Source organism: Abramis brama (assembly GCF_963993115.1).
Source record: "Abramis brama genome assembly, chromosome: 10".
Lineage (NCBI taxonomy): Eukaryota > Metazoa > Chordata > Actinopteri > Cypriniformes > Leuciscidae > Abramis > Abramis brama.
The window spans coordinates 4,670,744-4,688,200 of NC_139972.1; the positions used below are offsets into that span (position 1 = coordinate 4,670,744).

At 37.0% G+C, this 17,457-nt stretch overlaps 1 protein-coding gene across 1 annotated transcript; it reads left to right on the plus strand.

Annotated features, from left to right (window-relative positions):
- Positions 1–1,333: 1,333 nt before the first annotated feature.
- Positions 1,334–16,945, plus strand: alp3 (alkaline phosphatase 3). Its single transcript, XM_084127637.1, has 11 exons — positions 1,334–1,520; positions 4,441–4,557; positions 5,710–5,825; positions 7,102–7,276; positions 12,437–12,609; positions 13,252–13,392; positions 13,845–13,914; positions 14,463–14,597; positions 15,168–15,359; positions 16,196–16,312; positions 16,628–16,945. The coding sequence occupies exons 1-11, from the start codon at positions 1,457–1,459 to the stop codon at positions 16,936–16,938; spliced, it is 1,611 nt and encodes a 536-aa protein (XP_083983763.1). The 5' UTR covers positions 1,334–1,456; the 3' UTR covers positions 16,939–16,945.
- The last annotated feature ends 512 nt before the right edge of the window (positions 16,946–17,457 follow it).

Here is a 17,457-nt window from a genome sequence, read left to right on the forward strand (position 1 = left end):
CCCTCTGTAAATGTCTTAATATAACTAAGTACAAGACTGGGAAGTTTGGTGTATATCGGTGCTACTGAAGTGGAGATTTCGGACTTTGGAGTATGAGAGAAAGGTCATTTTGAGAAAACGGGCTTTAAAGATTTATCATCAGCCAATGAGATTGCGCATTCAGCCCTTTTACTTTCACGATTGGTTGCTGATAAAAAGGAAATTACCATATTTGGATCCGACAGCATTGTACAGTGAAGAGAGAGCTTTCCAGCGGTATGTGTGATGACAGAGCAGACAGAGATCGCGGATCGGCGGGATGATTTACAACGACAACTTTTGTTGAATTTACGCAAAATCTACAGACGCAAACAGACAAAGTGTAGTAAAATAAAGACCTAAATGTGTATTCCGGACTTTTTTTCACCACAGTCTGAAAGAAGACATGTTATTTAAGACAAATATCCAAAAATCTCAAAACTGACCTGTAAAAAAAAAAAAAAAAGTTTTTGCCTGCCGTGTCTCGCCTTAACGGCTAAAGCTACAGTAACGTCTTCAGCGAGTCAGCTCGAGATCCTCTCATCTAAACTGGTTAAACCTCTCAAGCCTATAGTGAATGTTTTATAAGCAGTGGGGTAATCATAATCATCTTCAAAATCACAAGCACAACCAAAACAATGTTCTTCTGCAAAATACATGCAGTTTTATTTTTTAACCGCTAGAGGGCCAAAGGTTTCAGTGCACCTTTAAATGATTTCATAATACTTTCATGTTCAACAGGTTATCTTAATCTTTGTTTGTCTAGTGATAAAGTATGTTTATGAGCTGTTTAATTCATAAAATGTAACTACAAATTAATAAATTGATATAAAACAGATTTCCATAAAATGATCCCATAATGGAACCTTCTAAAAGTGTGGTTTCCATCTTTTAGAGCATTGAAAATGATGAAAATGATCTTGTAAATATTTTTATTTGATCTTTTAAAAGGCTGTGTTTGAGGAAATGTAGCACTTTTTCTTGTTTTATAAAGACAGGCTTTTACACAAGATTGTGTTTTTACACAAGACTGATTTGATACAGTTTATACTTTGATCGTTATTTGTGCGTTATCTTCGTTATATAAGTGAACCTCTCTGTTTGATGTTAATCTGTTGTTTTTTATCTCCATTCATGGCCGTTGTTTCATAAATGCTCATAATTATCTTCATATCAGTCACTAATAATCATCAAACCCATAAATGGTGAAGGGTCTTCTGGCACCGGTGAATTATTCATGCACTTCACATTTATAGTCACGCATTAGTGTGTCTATCAGTTATTGTTCACAGATTCTCTGTCCATGAACTCTTGAGTTGTTCATGATCTGATTGGTGGAGATGGTGTTTGCATCACAGAAGGGGTCAGAGGTCACATGTCTGAATTCATAAATGCAGTTTCTGTAAGTTTCCTCTGATCGCTCAGCTGTGGTCTCATCATGTTCGGTGTGTGTGTGTCCGTCAGTTTTCTGCTGGTTCTGGCGTCCATGACCTCTGGATCAGGTACAGCACACGTCTCACGCTCTTCTTTCATTAATCTGTGGTTTTTGGACATGTTTTCTGTTCAGACTGTGGGAGTGCCTTCATATGTTTTAAATACCAAATTATTTTATTCAGCAGGGATTCATTATAAAGTGATCAAAAGCGACAGTAAACATCTATAATGTTGCAAAAGACGGTAACACTTTATTTTACAGTGTCCTTGTTACATATGTTACATGTACTTACCATAGTAATAACAGTAAATTATGCATAATTACATGCAACTAACCCTCAACCAAACCCTAACCCTACCCTAACCCTATAGTAAGTGTATTAATATTACTCAGTACTTCAATATATAATTACACTGTAACAATGACACCTTAAAATAAAGTGTAACCAAAATATTGTATTTAATGCTGTTCTTTTGAACTTTGTATTTATCAAATTTATTCATATTCATGATCATTTAGTGGCAGCAATGCACAATAATATTATGATTGGAGGTTTTTTAATAGTTTATAGTCATACTGTAGCTGATTTATGCATCATAATATTCAGACAGACAGCAAGAAAGAGAGACGGTTAGTTGTGTAACCATCTCCAGTTTGAGCTGGTGTGTGTGTGTGTAGCTTCTCATCTGAAGAGTGTGTGTAGGTTTGAGTTTTGAGCTGTTTTTCTGATCAATGCCCGCGGATCCACTCAGTCCACACTGAAGATCCACTCCACATGAAAGCCATCACGAGTGCTTCTGAAGGGGTCCTGCGCTTCTGTCTTCACAACATCTGCTGCCTTTGATTCACACACTCGTTCTCCCTCAAGAAACATCTGAGGAGGAGCAAGTTTTTGTCCATTTGATCTCTCATGCTGTCTGGGGGAAATTATGGAGAAAATGATCTTTCGCTCTGCATGTGAACACAACCCGCAGAACAAAAACGACACGTGTGAAGACACGCATGTGATGTGCTGTGTGTGTGTGTGTATTAGACTGTGGTCCTGGTTATCTCTACATGGACAAAATGTCCACAAAGAGGCAAAATATACAAACTCCCTGTACTTGTGGGGAAGATGTTTGGTCTTCATGAGTAAAACAGCTTATAAAATATACTAAGTGATGTTTTTTTGAGAATGTAAAACTGCAGAAAGTTTTGTGTGATGGGTAGGTTTAGTGGTCGGGTTAGTGTGTGTGTGTGATGGGGAGGTTTAGGGGTCGGGTTAGTGTGTGTGTGTGTGATGGGGAGGTTTAGGGGTCGGGTTAGTGTGTGTGTGTGTGTGTGTGATGGGTAGGTTTAGGGGTCGGGTTAGTGTGTGTGTGATGGTGAGGTTTAGGGGTTGGGTTAGTGTGTGTGTGTGTGTGTGTGTGATGGGTAGATTTAGTGGTCGGGTTAGTGTGTGTGTGTGTGATGGGGAGGTTCAGGGGTCGGGTTAGTGTGTGTGTGTGTGATGGGGAGGTTTAGGGGTCGGGTTAGTGTGTGTGTGTGTGTGATGGGTAGGTTTAGGGGTCGGGTTAGTGTGTGTGTGATGGTGAGGTTTAGGGGTTGGGTTAGTGTGTGTGTGTGATGGGTAGGTTTAGGGGTAGGGTTAGTGTGTGTGTGTGAGAGAGAGAGAGGGTAGGTTTAGGGGTAGGGTTAGTGTGTGTGTGTGTGTGTGTGTGTGTGATGGGTAGGTTTAGGGGTAGGGTTAGTGTGTGTGTGTGTGATGGGTAGGTTTAGGGGTAGGGTTAGTGTGTGTGTGATGGGTAGGTTTAGTGGCAGGGTTAGTGTGTGTGTGATGGGTAGGTTTAGGGTAGTGTGTGTGTGAGAGAGAGGGTAGGGTTAGTATGTTTGTGTGTAGGTTAGGATTAGTGTGCGTGTGATAGGTAGGTTTAGGGGTTGTGTGTGTGGTTGATAAATGTATATGGGTAGGGTTAGTGAAAGGAGGGAATATACAGTTTGTACAATATAAAAACATTACGTCTATGGAGAGTTCCCATAAAACATGAAAACACAACGTGTGTGTTAGGGTGAGTGAGTGTGTGTGTGTGTGTCAGTTTTCCCCTTGTGGTTGCAGTAGATGCTGTAGTAGATTATACAATGATGATACAATATCTGAAGATTACAGGTGACGTTGTTTCTCTGAGCATTCATGCGTATGATTAAACATATTCCATCTTTTCATCAACATTCCAGGAAGAACCAGACAGAGTTGTGCAGCCGATGATGTCACTGGAGATCTTTTTAAAGTCAACCTGAAATTGCATTTGCGACCCATTTTACCTCTAGAATATGCTAAACTATATTTGTTTCAGATCTGTGCTATTTTAATGTGCTATTATAGTTTTTATTAATATTTTGGATCCAGTTTTCTTTCTTATATTTTAATTTTGACATGTGCTTTTGTCATTTTTATACATTGTTTTTAAAAATAAAATATATTTTAAACAATTGGTTGATAAATTTGTTTGTTTGCTTGAATGCATTAATGTATTGTAAGTCATTTTGGATAAAAGTGTCTGCTAAATGCGAAAGCGTAACTAATATTTCTATATAGCCTTAATTTATTTAATTTTTATTTTAGTATTTTTCTGAGTGTATTTTTCACTTAGTTGCAAAAGCTTGTTTGTTTTGTTTTTTACTTTAAGTTCTACAACAAATTTATCCTCCAATTCTTTAGAAAACCATCAGTTGGTTCCATTAATAACCTTTAATATCCATGAAACCTTTCAATTGCACAAAAGGTTCTTTAGATTATTAAAATATTACACATAATTTTAAAAAAAAAGTGTTATTAAGAATGTTACTTTTAAGGTTCTTCTATGACATCACTGTGAAAACTCTTTTTGGTTCTTCCTGGCACCTTAATTTAAGCATATAAAGTTTTTTATTTTTTTATTTTGGCAATTGTGTTTTTATGTTCATGTCTTGCGCAAAACTGTGTAACATTAATATATCTTTCCTCTCAGTTGAAGAGGAGAACCCAGAGTTCTGGAGGAGTGCGGCTCAGAACACACTGCGTTCGGCTCTGGCCAGGAAAATCAACACTAATGTGGCCAAGAACATTGTGCTGTTTCTGGGAGATGGTGAGCAGAGGCTTTATGATATTTAAAAACTCTTTAGACACATACAGGTGAATACATCTCATCATAATTCACCAATTTATTACCGTAATCACAATTGTGTCGTATTACAAGTTTTATGAAATATTTTTTGACTCTGCAAACGATGCTTTATTTAAATAAATATGCATTAATTTGCATACGTTTCCAGAACAGAAATATGATCATTAATAAAGCCAAGTTCAAATTTATTTTTTTTAATTTTGTTGATGTATTTAAGTTAAAGGTTTTTACAGAGGGGATTTTGGATATTTTTAGCATTACATAAATTAGAAAAATAAAAGTTTTAATGCTCTAGTTTAATGATATTTTAGGATTATTTGTACATTATAATTTTTGTTAATATTTTTTAAAATACCCTCTGTAAAAACATATATATAGCTATTTAGTTTTAATTGATTTTTATTTCAGTTTTAATCAAAAATGTATTTCCAATTAGTAATTTTAGTGCTTCAACTTAAGCTGATATCAGTTAGCAACATTTCTCATTTTTGTTTAGATTAAGGTTTTCATCTAATATTAATTTATTTTTCAGCTTTCTTTTCAAATAACAAACATGTTTTTACAGTTTTAGTTAAAAATTATTTCAGTATTATTTATATACTATTAGAATTTGTATTCATATTTCTCAACAGCCAAAAGAAAAAAGAAAACATTTTCATCGTTTTCAAGGAATAAAATGTTAAATATATTTAAGGCGAATGTTATATGAACAAACCCCTCAGTAAAAACCTTTAGAATATAGATAGGAATAAATCTGTAAATTCTGGCATATGTAAGTGCTGCTGAAGTGGAGAAATCTTTTTTTAAAGATATGTATTGTAATTGAAATCAACAGACGCAAATAGATAGTGCAATAAAATTAACACTTAAAAGTGTATTTGTAAATGTTATATAGAAGCAAAATAGACAAAAATCTCCACATTGACCAGTGCATGAAAAAACTATAGTTTTTACCTTAAAGCTCAGCCTACTGTCCAGACCAATCAAAAAACCTCCTGCCTGACTCGCACCAGCCAATCAGATCAGGCCATTTCAGATGTTGGTGTGAAACATGATAGACTGTGAGAGTGTGTGAGTGGCCTGTGGATGTAATGGAGTGTGTGTTTTAAACAGGAATGGGTGTGACCACCATCACAGCGGCCCGTATCTTAAAGGGCCAGTTACAGAAGCGCTCGGGAGAGGAGACCGTCATGAACATGGACACCTTCCCATATGTGGGTCTTGCTAAGGTAATACTTTTTATTATTATTGTTATTATTAATGCTTTAAACAGCTAAACAGTACAACATACATTTTGGAGCCAGGGGAGGGGAGCAAAGAAAACATATAAAAAATAAATAAATAAACATTCACAAAAATACAAGACCTTTGTATCAATCAAACATTTTGAAGACAGTACACAAATTAACACTCTTAATAGCTTTTTTTCTTTTTAAAGTATTTTTCAAATTCTTTAAGGAATACTAAGAAAAGGGTCTTTTTGTTAGAAAACTTACACTTATGAATGTGAAATTTGACTAATAAAATTAACAAATTAATTACAAAAGCCTCCTTATTCGCACTGTTAGCATACTTTAAATATCCAAAAATTACATTTTCAAAATGCAAAACAAAATTAATTACTCAAACAGGCTTCCCTAAGTCTGTCATTGGCCAGTCAAACAGATAGTCCCGCCCCCAATCTCACTCCATTGGTTGAGTCAGAAGTTGACATGTTGGACCGCTTAAACGGGTCAATGTTTCAAAAGTGTCAGTGTTTCACTCTTCAGGACGTCAACACGTTGTTTTAGTAGTATTTATATACTATTATAGTTTTTATTAATATTTTAATTAGCTTTTATTTGTATATTTTCAGTTTTTATAGAATTTGATGTGCTTTTTTTAAAATATTACTATTTAGTATTATTACCACTATTTTAGTATTATTTTTTTAATTAATATTTTGAATTACGTTTAAAATTTTAAGTAATTTTATCTGCTTTTGTTAGTTTATTTCCAGTTAATCATTTTAGTGCTTCAACTTATTTCAGTTCATTGCCAAGGCAGCATTTTGTTTACTTAATGTAATACTTTTTATGTAAAAAAATGTTATGTTATATTTCAGCTTAATTTCAATTAAAAAATTTTTTACTAGTTTGTTTTATTTACTGATCATTTTAGTATTATTTATATATCATTAGAATTTGTATTCATATTTTGAATTAGCTGAAAATTGTCAAATAAATTAAATTGTCATTTTAATTACATTTTTTTTTTTTAAAATATTTGATACTGTCATAATTGTATTCTTTTTTTTTTTCTTTTTTTTTTTTGTTAGACATTTTAGTGCTTCAACTTATTTCAGTTCACTGCCATGGCTGCATTTTCGTTCAGTTTAAGTTAATCTAATACTGATATTTTATAATATTTCAGCCTTTTTTCGATTAACAATGTTTTTTTAATAGTTTTAGTTACTGATATTAACTCTGCATCAATCTACCAAAGGCTTATAGTGTGTGTTTGTAGGTTTACTCAGTGGATTTCCAGATTCCTGACAGTGCAGCGACAGCTACAGCGTATCTGTGTGGAGTGAAAGCTAACCTGAACACAGTCGGCGTGAGCGCAGCCGCTCGTAACGGTGTGTGTCGCTCGCAGAAGGGCAACGAGGTCACGTCTATCCTCAGATGGGCTAAAGACGCAGGTACAGCAACACACCATCACACTCTTACAAAAGCAAACTGACACGCAAACACAAAGCTTTCTGTTTCCCTCAAAGATTACACAGCCAACATTCTCACTTTGAGTTTATCTGAGTGTGTTTCAGGTGTGAGTTTATCTGAGTGTGTTTCAGGTGTGTGTTTATCTGAGTGTGTTTCAGGTGTGAGTTTATCTGAGTGTGTTTCAGGTGTGTCTTTATCTGAGTGTGTTTCAGGTGTGAGTTTATCTGAGTGTGTTTCAGGTGTGTCTTTATCTGAGTGTGTTTCAGGTGTGTCTTTATCTGAGTGTGTTTCAGGTGTGAGTTTATCTGAGTGTGTTTCAGGTGTGAGTTTATCTGAGTGTGTTTCAGGTGTGAGTTTATCTGAGTGTGTTTCAGGTGTGTGTTTATCTGAGTGTGTTTCAGGTGTGAGTTTATCTGAGTGTGTTTCAGGTGTGAGTTTATCTGAGTGTGTTTCAGGTGTGAGTTTATCTGAGTGTGTTTCAGGTGTGTGTTTATCTGAGTGTGTTTCAGGTGTGAGTTTATCTGAGTGTGTTTCAGGTGTGTCTTTATCTGAGTGTGTTTCAGGTGTGAGTTTATCTGAGTGTGTTTCAGGTGTGTCTTTATCTGAGTGTGTTTCAGGTGTGTCTTTATCTGAGTGTGTTTCAGGTGTGAGTTTATCTGAGTGTGTTTCAGGTGTGAGTTTATCTGAGTGTGTTTCAGGTGTGAGTTTATCTGAGTGTGTTTCAGGTGTGTGTTTATCTGAGTGTGTTTCAGGTGTGAGTTTATCTGAGTGTGTTTCAGGTGTGAGTTTATCTGAGTGTGTTTCAGGTGTGTGTTTATCTGAGTGTGTTTCAGGTGTGAGTTTATCTGAGTGTGTTTCAGGTGTGTGTTTATCTGAGTGTGTTTCAGGTGTGAGTTTATCTGAGTGTGTTTCAGGTGTGTGTTTATCTGAGTGTGTTTCAGGTGTGTGTTTATCTGAGTGTGTTTCAGGTGTGAGTTTATCTGAGTGTGTTTCAAGTGTGAGTTTATCTGAGTGTGTTTCAAGTGTGAGTTTATCTGAGCGAGTTTATCTGAGCGTGTTTCAGGTGTGAGTTTATCTGAGCGTGTTTCAGGTGTGAGTTTATCTGAGTGTGTTTCAGGTGTGTGTTTATCTGAGTGTGTTTCAAGTGTGAGTTTATCTGAGTGTGTTTCAGGTGTGAGTTTATCTGAGTGTGTTTCAGGTGTGAGTTTATCTGAGCGAGTTTATCTGAGCGTGTTTCAGGTGTGAGTTTATCTGAGCGTGTTTCAGGTTTGTGTTTATCTGAGCGAGTTTATCTGAGCGTGTTTCAAGTGTGAGTTTATCTGAGTGTGTTTCAAGTGTGAGTTTATCTGAGTGTGTTTCAGGTGTGAGTTTATCTGAGCGAGTTTATCTGAGCGTGTTTCAGGTGTGAGTTTATCTGAGCGTGTTTCAGGTTTGTGTTTATCTGAGCGAGTTTATCTGAGCGTGTTTCAGGTGTGAGTTTATCTGAGTGTGTTTCAGGTGTGAGTTTATCTGAGTGTGTTTCAAGTGTGAGTTTATCTGAGTGTGTTTCAGGTGTGAGTTTATCTGAGCGAGTTTATCTGAGCGTGTTTCAGGTGTGAGTTTATCTGAGTGTGTTTCAGGTGTGTGTTTATCTGAGTGTGTTTCAGGTGTGAGTTTATCTGAGTGTGTTTCAGGTGTGTGTTTATCTGAGTGTGTTTCAGGTGTGTGTTTATCTGAGTGTGTTTCAGGTGTGAGTTTATCTGAGTGTGTTTCAGGTGTGTGTTTATCTGAGTGTGTTTCAGGTGTGTGTTTATCTGAGTGTGTTTCAGGTGTGAGTTTATCTGAGTGTGTTTCAAGTGTGAGTTTATCTGAGTGTGTTTCAGGTGTGAGTTTATCTGAGCGAGTTTATCTGAGCGTGTTTCAGGTGTGAGTTTATCTGAGCGTGTTTCAGGTTTGTGTTTATCTGAGTGTGTTTCAGGTGTGTGTTTATCTGAGCGTGTTTCAGGTGTGAGTTTATCTGAGTGTGTTTCAGGTGTGTGTTTATCTGAGCGTGTTTCAGGTGTGAGTTTATCTGAGCGTGTTTCAGGTGTGAGTTTATCTGAGCGTGTTTCAGGTGTGAGTTTATCTGAGCGTGTTTCAGGTGTGAGTTTATCTTCTCTCCTTCTAAATATTATCTTCTATCTAAGTGTTATTTAAGCCATAAACACAGAACAGTGCTGACACAAAGTGTGTGTGTGTGTGTGTGTGTGTGTGTGTCTGTGTCTGTCTGTGTCTTAGTGTGTGTTTGTGTGTGTGTGTGTGTGTGTGTGTGTGTGTGTGTGTGTGTGTCTGTGTCTGAGTGTGTGTGTGTGTGTGAGAGAGAGAGAGAGAGAGAGAGAGAGAGAGTTTGTTTGTGTGAGTGTGTGTGTGTGTTTGTGTGTTATTGTGTTTTCAAATAGTAAATACTTTATTATTTCCCAAACTAGGGTTTGTGAGTTGATGTAAAACTAACAATTTAAACACAAAATTGTACAAAACACAAATACCTTGCTACAACTGAATATGGCAGAATTTGAAGTTTGCATCATAATGGTTACTTTCCTGTTTATTTCTGTGAAGCTGCTTTGAAACAATTTCTATTGTATAAAGAGCTATAAAAAATAAAGGTGACTTGACTGACTTAACCTTATCATACATTATCATAACATTATTATCAGCAGAGAGAGTGTTTCTGTTGTATATTTTGGTCATATTTCATGCGTCTCATCCTCCTGTAAGTGTGTGTTTTGCAGTTGAAGTGTGTATTTCCATCTGAAAATGCTTCAAATGTCAAGCTCATCAATCATCCATTAAATCTACTGTGCTAAATTAATTCATTTATCTTCTTTCTCATTTCATTCATGATCACACTGAATAATTCAAGATTTTAAAAATAAATTTCATTCATCGTTGGCTGGTTTTCATGATGGACGTTGTATTACAAAATGCTCTAATAATCTCCATATCAGATAGAAACCACTAAGTGATCATTCTGTGCTAATTTTAGACTAATAATTTAGACAATATTTAATATTTAATTTTAATTTAATCTAGCGCTTTGGGTATGAGAACATTTAAAATGTATTATTATTTTTAGACTAATTTAGTCTGTTACAACCAGGCCAAGACCTGATGAATTTGTGATGAAAAACTTGTATAATTTAATTAATTAACAAAGACCCTTAAAATTGCAAGAAAATTTCACACAAAAATAAAAACATGTTGACAGTCACTATGTGGTTGACTGATAATAATAATAAAATTAATAATAAAAAAATGTATATATATATAATAATAATATTAATATTTGCACATTAAGAATTATCTTTGTTGTAAAAAATGGAAACATTTCTTCAATCCATATTAGATGAGAATATTTTAGGGCTCTAACACATTTAAAGGTGAAACGTTTAATTTATATATGCATGCCATTTTTATTGAAAGTTTTTTCAAATGCTAGCAATACTTTATAGTGTTTGCCGTATAATCACCTGAATGCTGCTGTAAATTAACAGAATTAATGATGTGATGTAAAAGGATGAGATTTTTTATTTCTAGCAGGATTTTAACACTAATAAATAATTATGTTAATAAAAATCCTGTTGAAAATAAAAATTATTAACAGCATAAAAGCCCGTTCATACCAAGGACGATAACTATAATGATAAAAGTAAATATTTACTTTTAAAAATCGTTCTAAACATAAAACAATGAGTCCACACCACAAATGAAACAATAACGCCAAAATATCCTTGTAATCACTTTCAGAACTGACTTTTTTTCCAGCTATGAATGATAAAAATATTGACAGCCAATCAGAATCCACCCTGCTTTAAAGAGCTTGAGCATTTAAAGTGGAGGACGACAAAACCTTATAATACACATTATACATAATCTTCCGTTGGTGTGGACAACGGATAGCCGAACTATATGCAGCTATTGTATCCGTTGGTGTTTTATTATTATTATTCCTCCTCCTTCCGCTCGAGTATAGTCGCCCATAGAACCGTTTGTGGGAAAATGATCAAATTTGGCACACAGATAGAGGACAGTCTGAACATTAAACACACCAGTTTTGGAGTATCTGACTCAATCGCTGTAGCGCCACCAACTGTCCAAATTGTCTGTCCACGAAGCTTTAGCTTAATGTGACGAATCTTGGTACATGTCATCACAAGCATGATCTGAGGCTATGTTTGCAGCGTTTCAGCACAGCGCCACCTACTGGTCAAGAGATATGCAAATTTTCACTTATATTTTCGCTATTTTTTCTTGTAACTGCTGAACAGTTTGCCTAAAAATCATGAAACTGGTTTCTTTTGCTTTAGTGCTACATACAGAGTCGAATGATACCCAATTTTAGTGTGTTGGACATTGGCCATTTTGAATTTAGTTGTAAAAGGCTGTATTTTACGATTGCATTAGCACATTGTTACGAAACTCTGTAATAGTCATCGGAACCATGTCCTAAAGTTACTCACAGTTTCGGAACAGTGCCACCTTGGGGTCAAAATTTATAATGAAATTTCCAAAAATGCTCATAACATTTAAGAGAACAGTGATGTAAATTATGTCATATTTTGTCGAAATCGCTGTCCGCCATTTTGAATTTCTTCGAAAACCTACTTTTTCAAGCACCTCCTAGACCGTTTGTCCGACTTTCACCAAAATTGGCACAGATCTTATTCAGATCATGCTGGCAAAAAGATATTAAACTTTTTTTGATTGACCAAACCGTTCTCGAATAACTCGTCTACAAACTTAATGGCAAACTGATTCTAAGGCTGTAACTCTGCAAGGCTTTGGCATATTGACACTTTGTATGTTTCATTGTCACCTCACACTGACCACACAAAATCAATTTCATAACAGCGGCACCAAATATAAGCAATTCAATCATATTAGTAGTGATTGTATTAGTTTTCTCAGCCATTTTGCCTAAAAAAAATCTAAAAATGTCTTTAATTACTCATTGTTGCAGTTAATCTGAAGCTACAAGCCATGTTTGCTTAACTCATCATGCCTTTTTTGTGTTTGGCCCATTAATTGCTGCTTGCAGCTATATTTATCAATATAGTTATCGTCCTTGGTGTGAACGGGCCTTAACTCTGAGCTGAGGGAATGTGTTTTTGGTGTCTCTTTAGGGAAGTCTGTGGGTATAGTGACGACCACCCGTGTTCAACACGCCACTCCTGCCGCTTCATACGCTCACAGCGCTAGCAGAACCTGGTACAGCGACTCTGACCTGCCAGCTTCTGCCGTCACCGGAGGGTGTGTGGACATCGCCTCACAGATGCTCAGAAACACGGATATAGATGTGAGTGTGTGTGAGGGAGAGGTGTGACCCTATAGGTGTGTTCATGAAATGTCATTATTGCTGTTATTGATCAGATCACATGTAAACGGAGCCTGTATCAAAAACTCTAGAGCAAAACTAGACTGTGTGCAGGAAGATATTCATCTATTCATCCATATCCATCCATCCTTATCCATTCATCTATTCATCTATATTCATCCATCCATATCCATTCATCTATCATCCATATTCATCCATCCATATCCATTCATCTATCATCCATATTCATCCATCCATATCCATTCATCTATTCATCCATGTCCATCCATCCTTATCCATTCATCTATTTATCTATATTCATCCATCCATATTCATCTATCTATCTATCCATATTCATCCATCCATCATCCATATACATCTATCTATCCATATCTATCCATCCATATTCATCTATCTATCTATCCATATTCATCCATCCATCATCCATATACATCTATCTATCCATATTTATCCATCCATCTGTATCCATCCATCCATACATCATCCATATCATCCATTCATATTCATTAATTCATCCATCCATACTCATTGTAATTGATCAGATCACATGAAAACGGAGCCTGTATCATAAACTCCAGAGTAAACCGATGACTGTGTGTGCAGGTGATCATCGGAGGAGGTCGGAAGTACATGACGCCTAAAGGGTTTCCTGACCCGGAGTATCCCGCAGACCTGAGCGCACAGGGACAGAGAAAAGACAACAGAAGCCTCATCGATGAGTGGCTGAGCATGAAGGAGGGAAAGGTAAAGAGAGAGAGAGAAGCAGAAGAGCATTCCGTTCACAACACATTTGACTTGAGAAACATGAAATTTAGCAAGTGAGAAACACAGAAGGTAGAACTTGATTGGATGGATTTTAGAAGTGCAATGCGCAACATGGGGGAATAAGTCCCGCCTTTTAAATAAAAGAGCCAATTGCCAATTGTTAAAGTCATCATGTTCTAAAACATGCGCTTATGACTGCAAATGCGCTGGGCCAGCCTGAAAAGGACAGTTTTTTGGCATGATTTGAGCATTTAGAAACAATATTTATGAGAGAGTTATTGTCAGACAACAGTCAAACTTTGGAGAATTTGATGTTTCCCCATTCAAAGAGAGAGGCGTCACTTGCATGACTGAAATAGCTGTGCGAGAGGTGTTTCAAAGATGACAAATGACTTCCTTTAATGGGACTTTGCCTTGGCGTGTTTGTGCAGGTTGCGAGATACGTGTGGAATAAAAGAGACTTTGACGCCGTGGATCCTGAAAAGACCGATTATCTGATGGGTACGAGTCCTTCATTCAGACCAGAGACACATGAACTGAGATTATGAGCTTTATACCAGTCTAATTGTAGTATTACTTATAAGCTATATAGATATTAATATTTTGAATTATTTTAGCTTTTTTTTGTAATTTTGTGTGCCTTTTTTTATTATTTGATTTCAGCTTTATTTCAATTAAATTAACCATAACTATAAAGTGTTTTAATAGTTTTAGTTTTAATTAACAGTAATAATCCTGCTTCATGTTGCTTCATGTTGATATTTAGAAGAATATCAGTAACCAGGCAGTTTTTGGGTCCCATTGACTTCCATAGTAGGAAAAAAATATACTATGGAAGTCAATGGGACCCAAAAACTGTCTGGTTACTGATATTCTTCTAAATATCTTCCTTTCTGTTCAGCAGAAGAAAGAAATTCATACAGGTTTGAAACAACATGAGGGTGATTATATGATGACAGAATTTTCATTTTAAAAGCGAACTTCTCCTTTAAGCTCCATCAAAAATGTGAATGAAAAATAGTAAATGTTCCCCCTCTCTGTCTCTCTAGCCCTCTTTGAGCCTGGTGATCTGAGGTTTGATGTGGAGAGAGACCCCAGCATGGATCCTTCCATCTCAGAGACCACAGAGAAAGCCATTCAGATCCTGAAGAAAAATCCCAAAGGATTCTTCCTGCTGGTAGAAGGTCATCAACTGACAAACAACCAATCCATCAAACGAATAACCAATCAATGAAACCAAAAACAAACCAATCATCCATCCGTCCATATGCATCTATCCATCACCTTCCATATTCATCCATCCATCCATATTCATACATCCAACCATATTCATCCATCCATCATCCATATTCATACATTCATCCATCCATATTCATACATCCACTCATCCATATTTCTCCATCCATCCTTCCACATCCATCCATGCATATTCATCCATCCAACCATATTCATCCATCCATCTAGGCCTATCCATATTCAAACATTCATTCATTCATCCATCCACCCATTAATTCATATTCATACATTTATCCATTCATCCATATTTATCCATCCATCCATGCATATTCATCCATGCATCCATATCCATCCATCCAAGTAAAATAATCTGAATTAAATCTGAACGGATTTTGATCAAGTCTCAAAAATGGAGTGTTCAAAAGAAAAATAGGAAGCTGTTTGAACAACTGAGCCCAGGTGTAATACCTGTAATTTGGCATTGATCAATCAGATTTGGTCTTCGTGTGGTTTCACAGGTGGCCGTATTGATCAGGCCCATCACGACAGTCGCGCCTCTATGGCTCTTCATGAGGCGGTTGCTCTTGATGAAGCTGTAGCTCGCGGACTGGAGCTGACCAATGAGGAGGAGACTTTAACAGTCGTCACGGCTGACCACTCCCACGCGTTCACCTTTAACGGCTACCCGTTCAGAGGGAACAGCATTCTAGGTACGTTTCTGTTCGTGTGCGCATCTGAGGCCATGTCCACATTAATACGTTTTCGTTTGAAAACGCATCTTTTTCTCTCCGTTTTAGCCTTCCGTCCACACTGAGACAGCGTTTTTATTAATGATAACTAACCTTTTTTAAGACGCTCTCCAAAGTGGATACATTTTAAAACGCCGTTTTCGCGTTGTAGTGTGGACTGTTAAAACGGAGGTATTTAAAAACGATGACGTAAGTTTAGTCATGTGACGCGTATTGTACCAATAGATATTCATGTTTATAGCGGTTTTGTGCCTGTTATGTGCTGTTCACTTTCACACTGTTGCTAGAATATGTTGCTTCACACACTCTTCATATCACAGTCCTGCAAATATGACAGAATTTACACACATTTGCTGTCCTGCGGTGAAACACGAGAGAAGTTTCGTTTTAGACCAAACATATAATAGTGAGTGAGAGCGATCTGGACACATCAGTGAATGCTGAGATATTCTGCTGAATAAAAGATCCTGTCAGAAGAATTGCACGATAACTTTATTATTTGTTTTTCCGTCTGTATCATCTCAGTGAGCTTTTGTGAGGCTTTACGCATGCGCAGTAAAGGTGAATTTAGTGTTTTCAGGCGTTTTCCACAAGTTTCTCATCCACACTGAAACGCCTGAGAACGCCAGTGTGGACGGAGAGCGTCTTAAACGAAAACAGCGCTTTCAGATGTATCCGCATTAATGTAGACGAAGCCTCAGATTGATTGTTTTTAGGGGTGTTGTGGCACAAACATTTTTGTTATGGGTTTAATGGTTCCAATAATCCTCACTTGTCAATCATCTGTTGTTTCTCAGGTAAATCTCCAATCTTCGCCTCAGACTTTTTACCCTACACGACTCTAATGTACGGAAACGGACCGGGACACAAAATCGTCGACAACAAGCGTCCAGACCTCCGCGGTGTCGACACCGGTAAGCAAATCAGCACAAACAAGTATTCATTACTTCAATGAGCTCATTGTTTCTGCATTAGATTGTTAAATTAATACTTTTTTCGCTAACTGTGATTTTGTATGTACATTACTGAAATACATAACTTAGACATTTAGCTCTGATAACAGATCACTCTGAATTGTAATGTGGACTCGATGCATTTTCTGTAAAGCTGCTTTGAAATGATGTGTATTGTGAAAAACGCTATACAAATAAATGTGAATGTGAATTGAACCTAGCTCGCTGAAAACACTGATGTTGTGTGAGTATTTATTCTGGTTCTCTCTCTCTCAGCCGATAAGGATTACGTTCAGCAGTCGGCCGTCCCGCTGGATACGGAGACCCACGGTGGGGAAGATGTGGCGCTGTTGGCCCGCGGCCCCATGGCTCATCTCTTCCAGGGCGTTTATGAGCAGAACTACATCGCTCACGCCATGGCTTACGCGGCCTGCGTCGGTGCCAATCAGCAACACTGTGCTGCGACCGCTGAGCCTGATGGGATTCCCTACACATCCACTGACCCGGGAAGCTCCGCCCCCGACACGCCCCTCTGCGCCATGACGACGGTGATCCTGAGCGTGTTAATGAGTGTTTTACTGCACTGAGAGAGAGACAGCAGCAGATATTCACCAAACAATCATAATTTGAGAATGTGAAATAAATGCTTATGGCAAAACACTACAGGGAAAAAGTTATTTTCTTATGCACTGGTCAGTTTTGAGCTCTATTTTGCTTCCATCCATACCATGTTAGACTATTGGAAATAAAACATTCGAAATACTCTTTTAAAGACCCACTGATGTGTCATGTAACGCCTAGCTTTGTTTGATGCGTTGACGTAATTTCCACTGAAACAGGAAGCTTAGGCGGGACATATTGAATGGCTCCTCCCCCTTTTCAAACAGCCAATAGCGTTGAGACAGCAAAGCTAATCCGAGCGCTGATGATACTCTGGATTCAATAGTAGAGGTGAGAATAAATTCTAGCCATTTCTTTCTTAACCAACGTACAGTTGGAAAACTAAATAAAACTCGAGCATTTGAGCAACCGAACACACACTCCAACACATATTGCTCTGTGACGTGTGAACGCTTGCTTTGGCCAGGTGGTGTTTATAGCGTAGG

Bases quoted from the DNA above. Each gene is read 5' to 3' on its own strand.
- alp3 (XM_084127637.1), top strand. From the start codon at position 1,457: ATGTTCGGTGTGTGTGTGTCCGTCAGTTTTCTGCTGGTTCTGGCGTCC. The intron at 13,393-13,844 runs GTAAAGAGAGAG...GTGTTTGTGCAG, and splicing joins TGAGCATGAAGGAGGGAAAG to GTTGCGAGATACGTGTGGAA. The intron at 15,360-16,195 runs GTACGTTTCTGT...GTTGTTTCTCAG, and splicing joins CAGAGGGAACAGCATTCTAG to GTAAATCTCCAATCTTCGCC.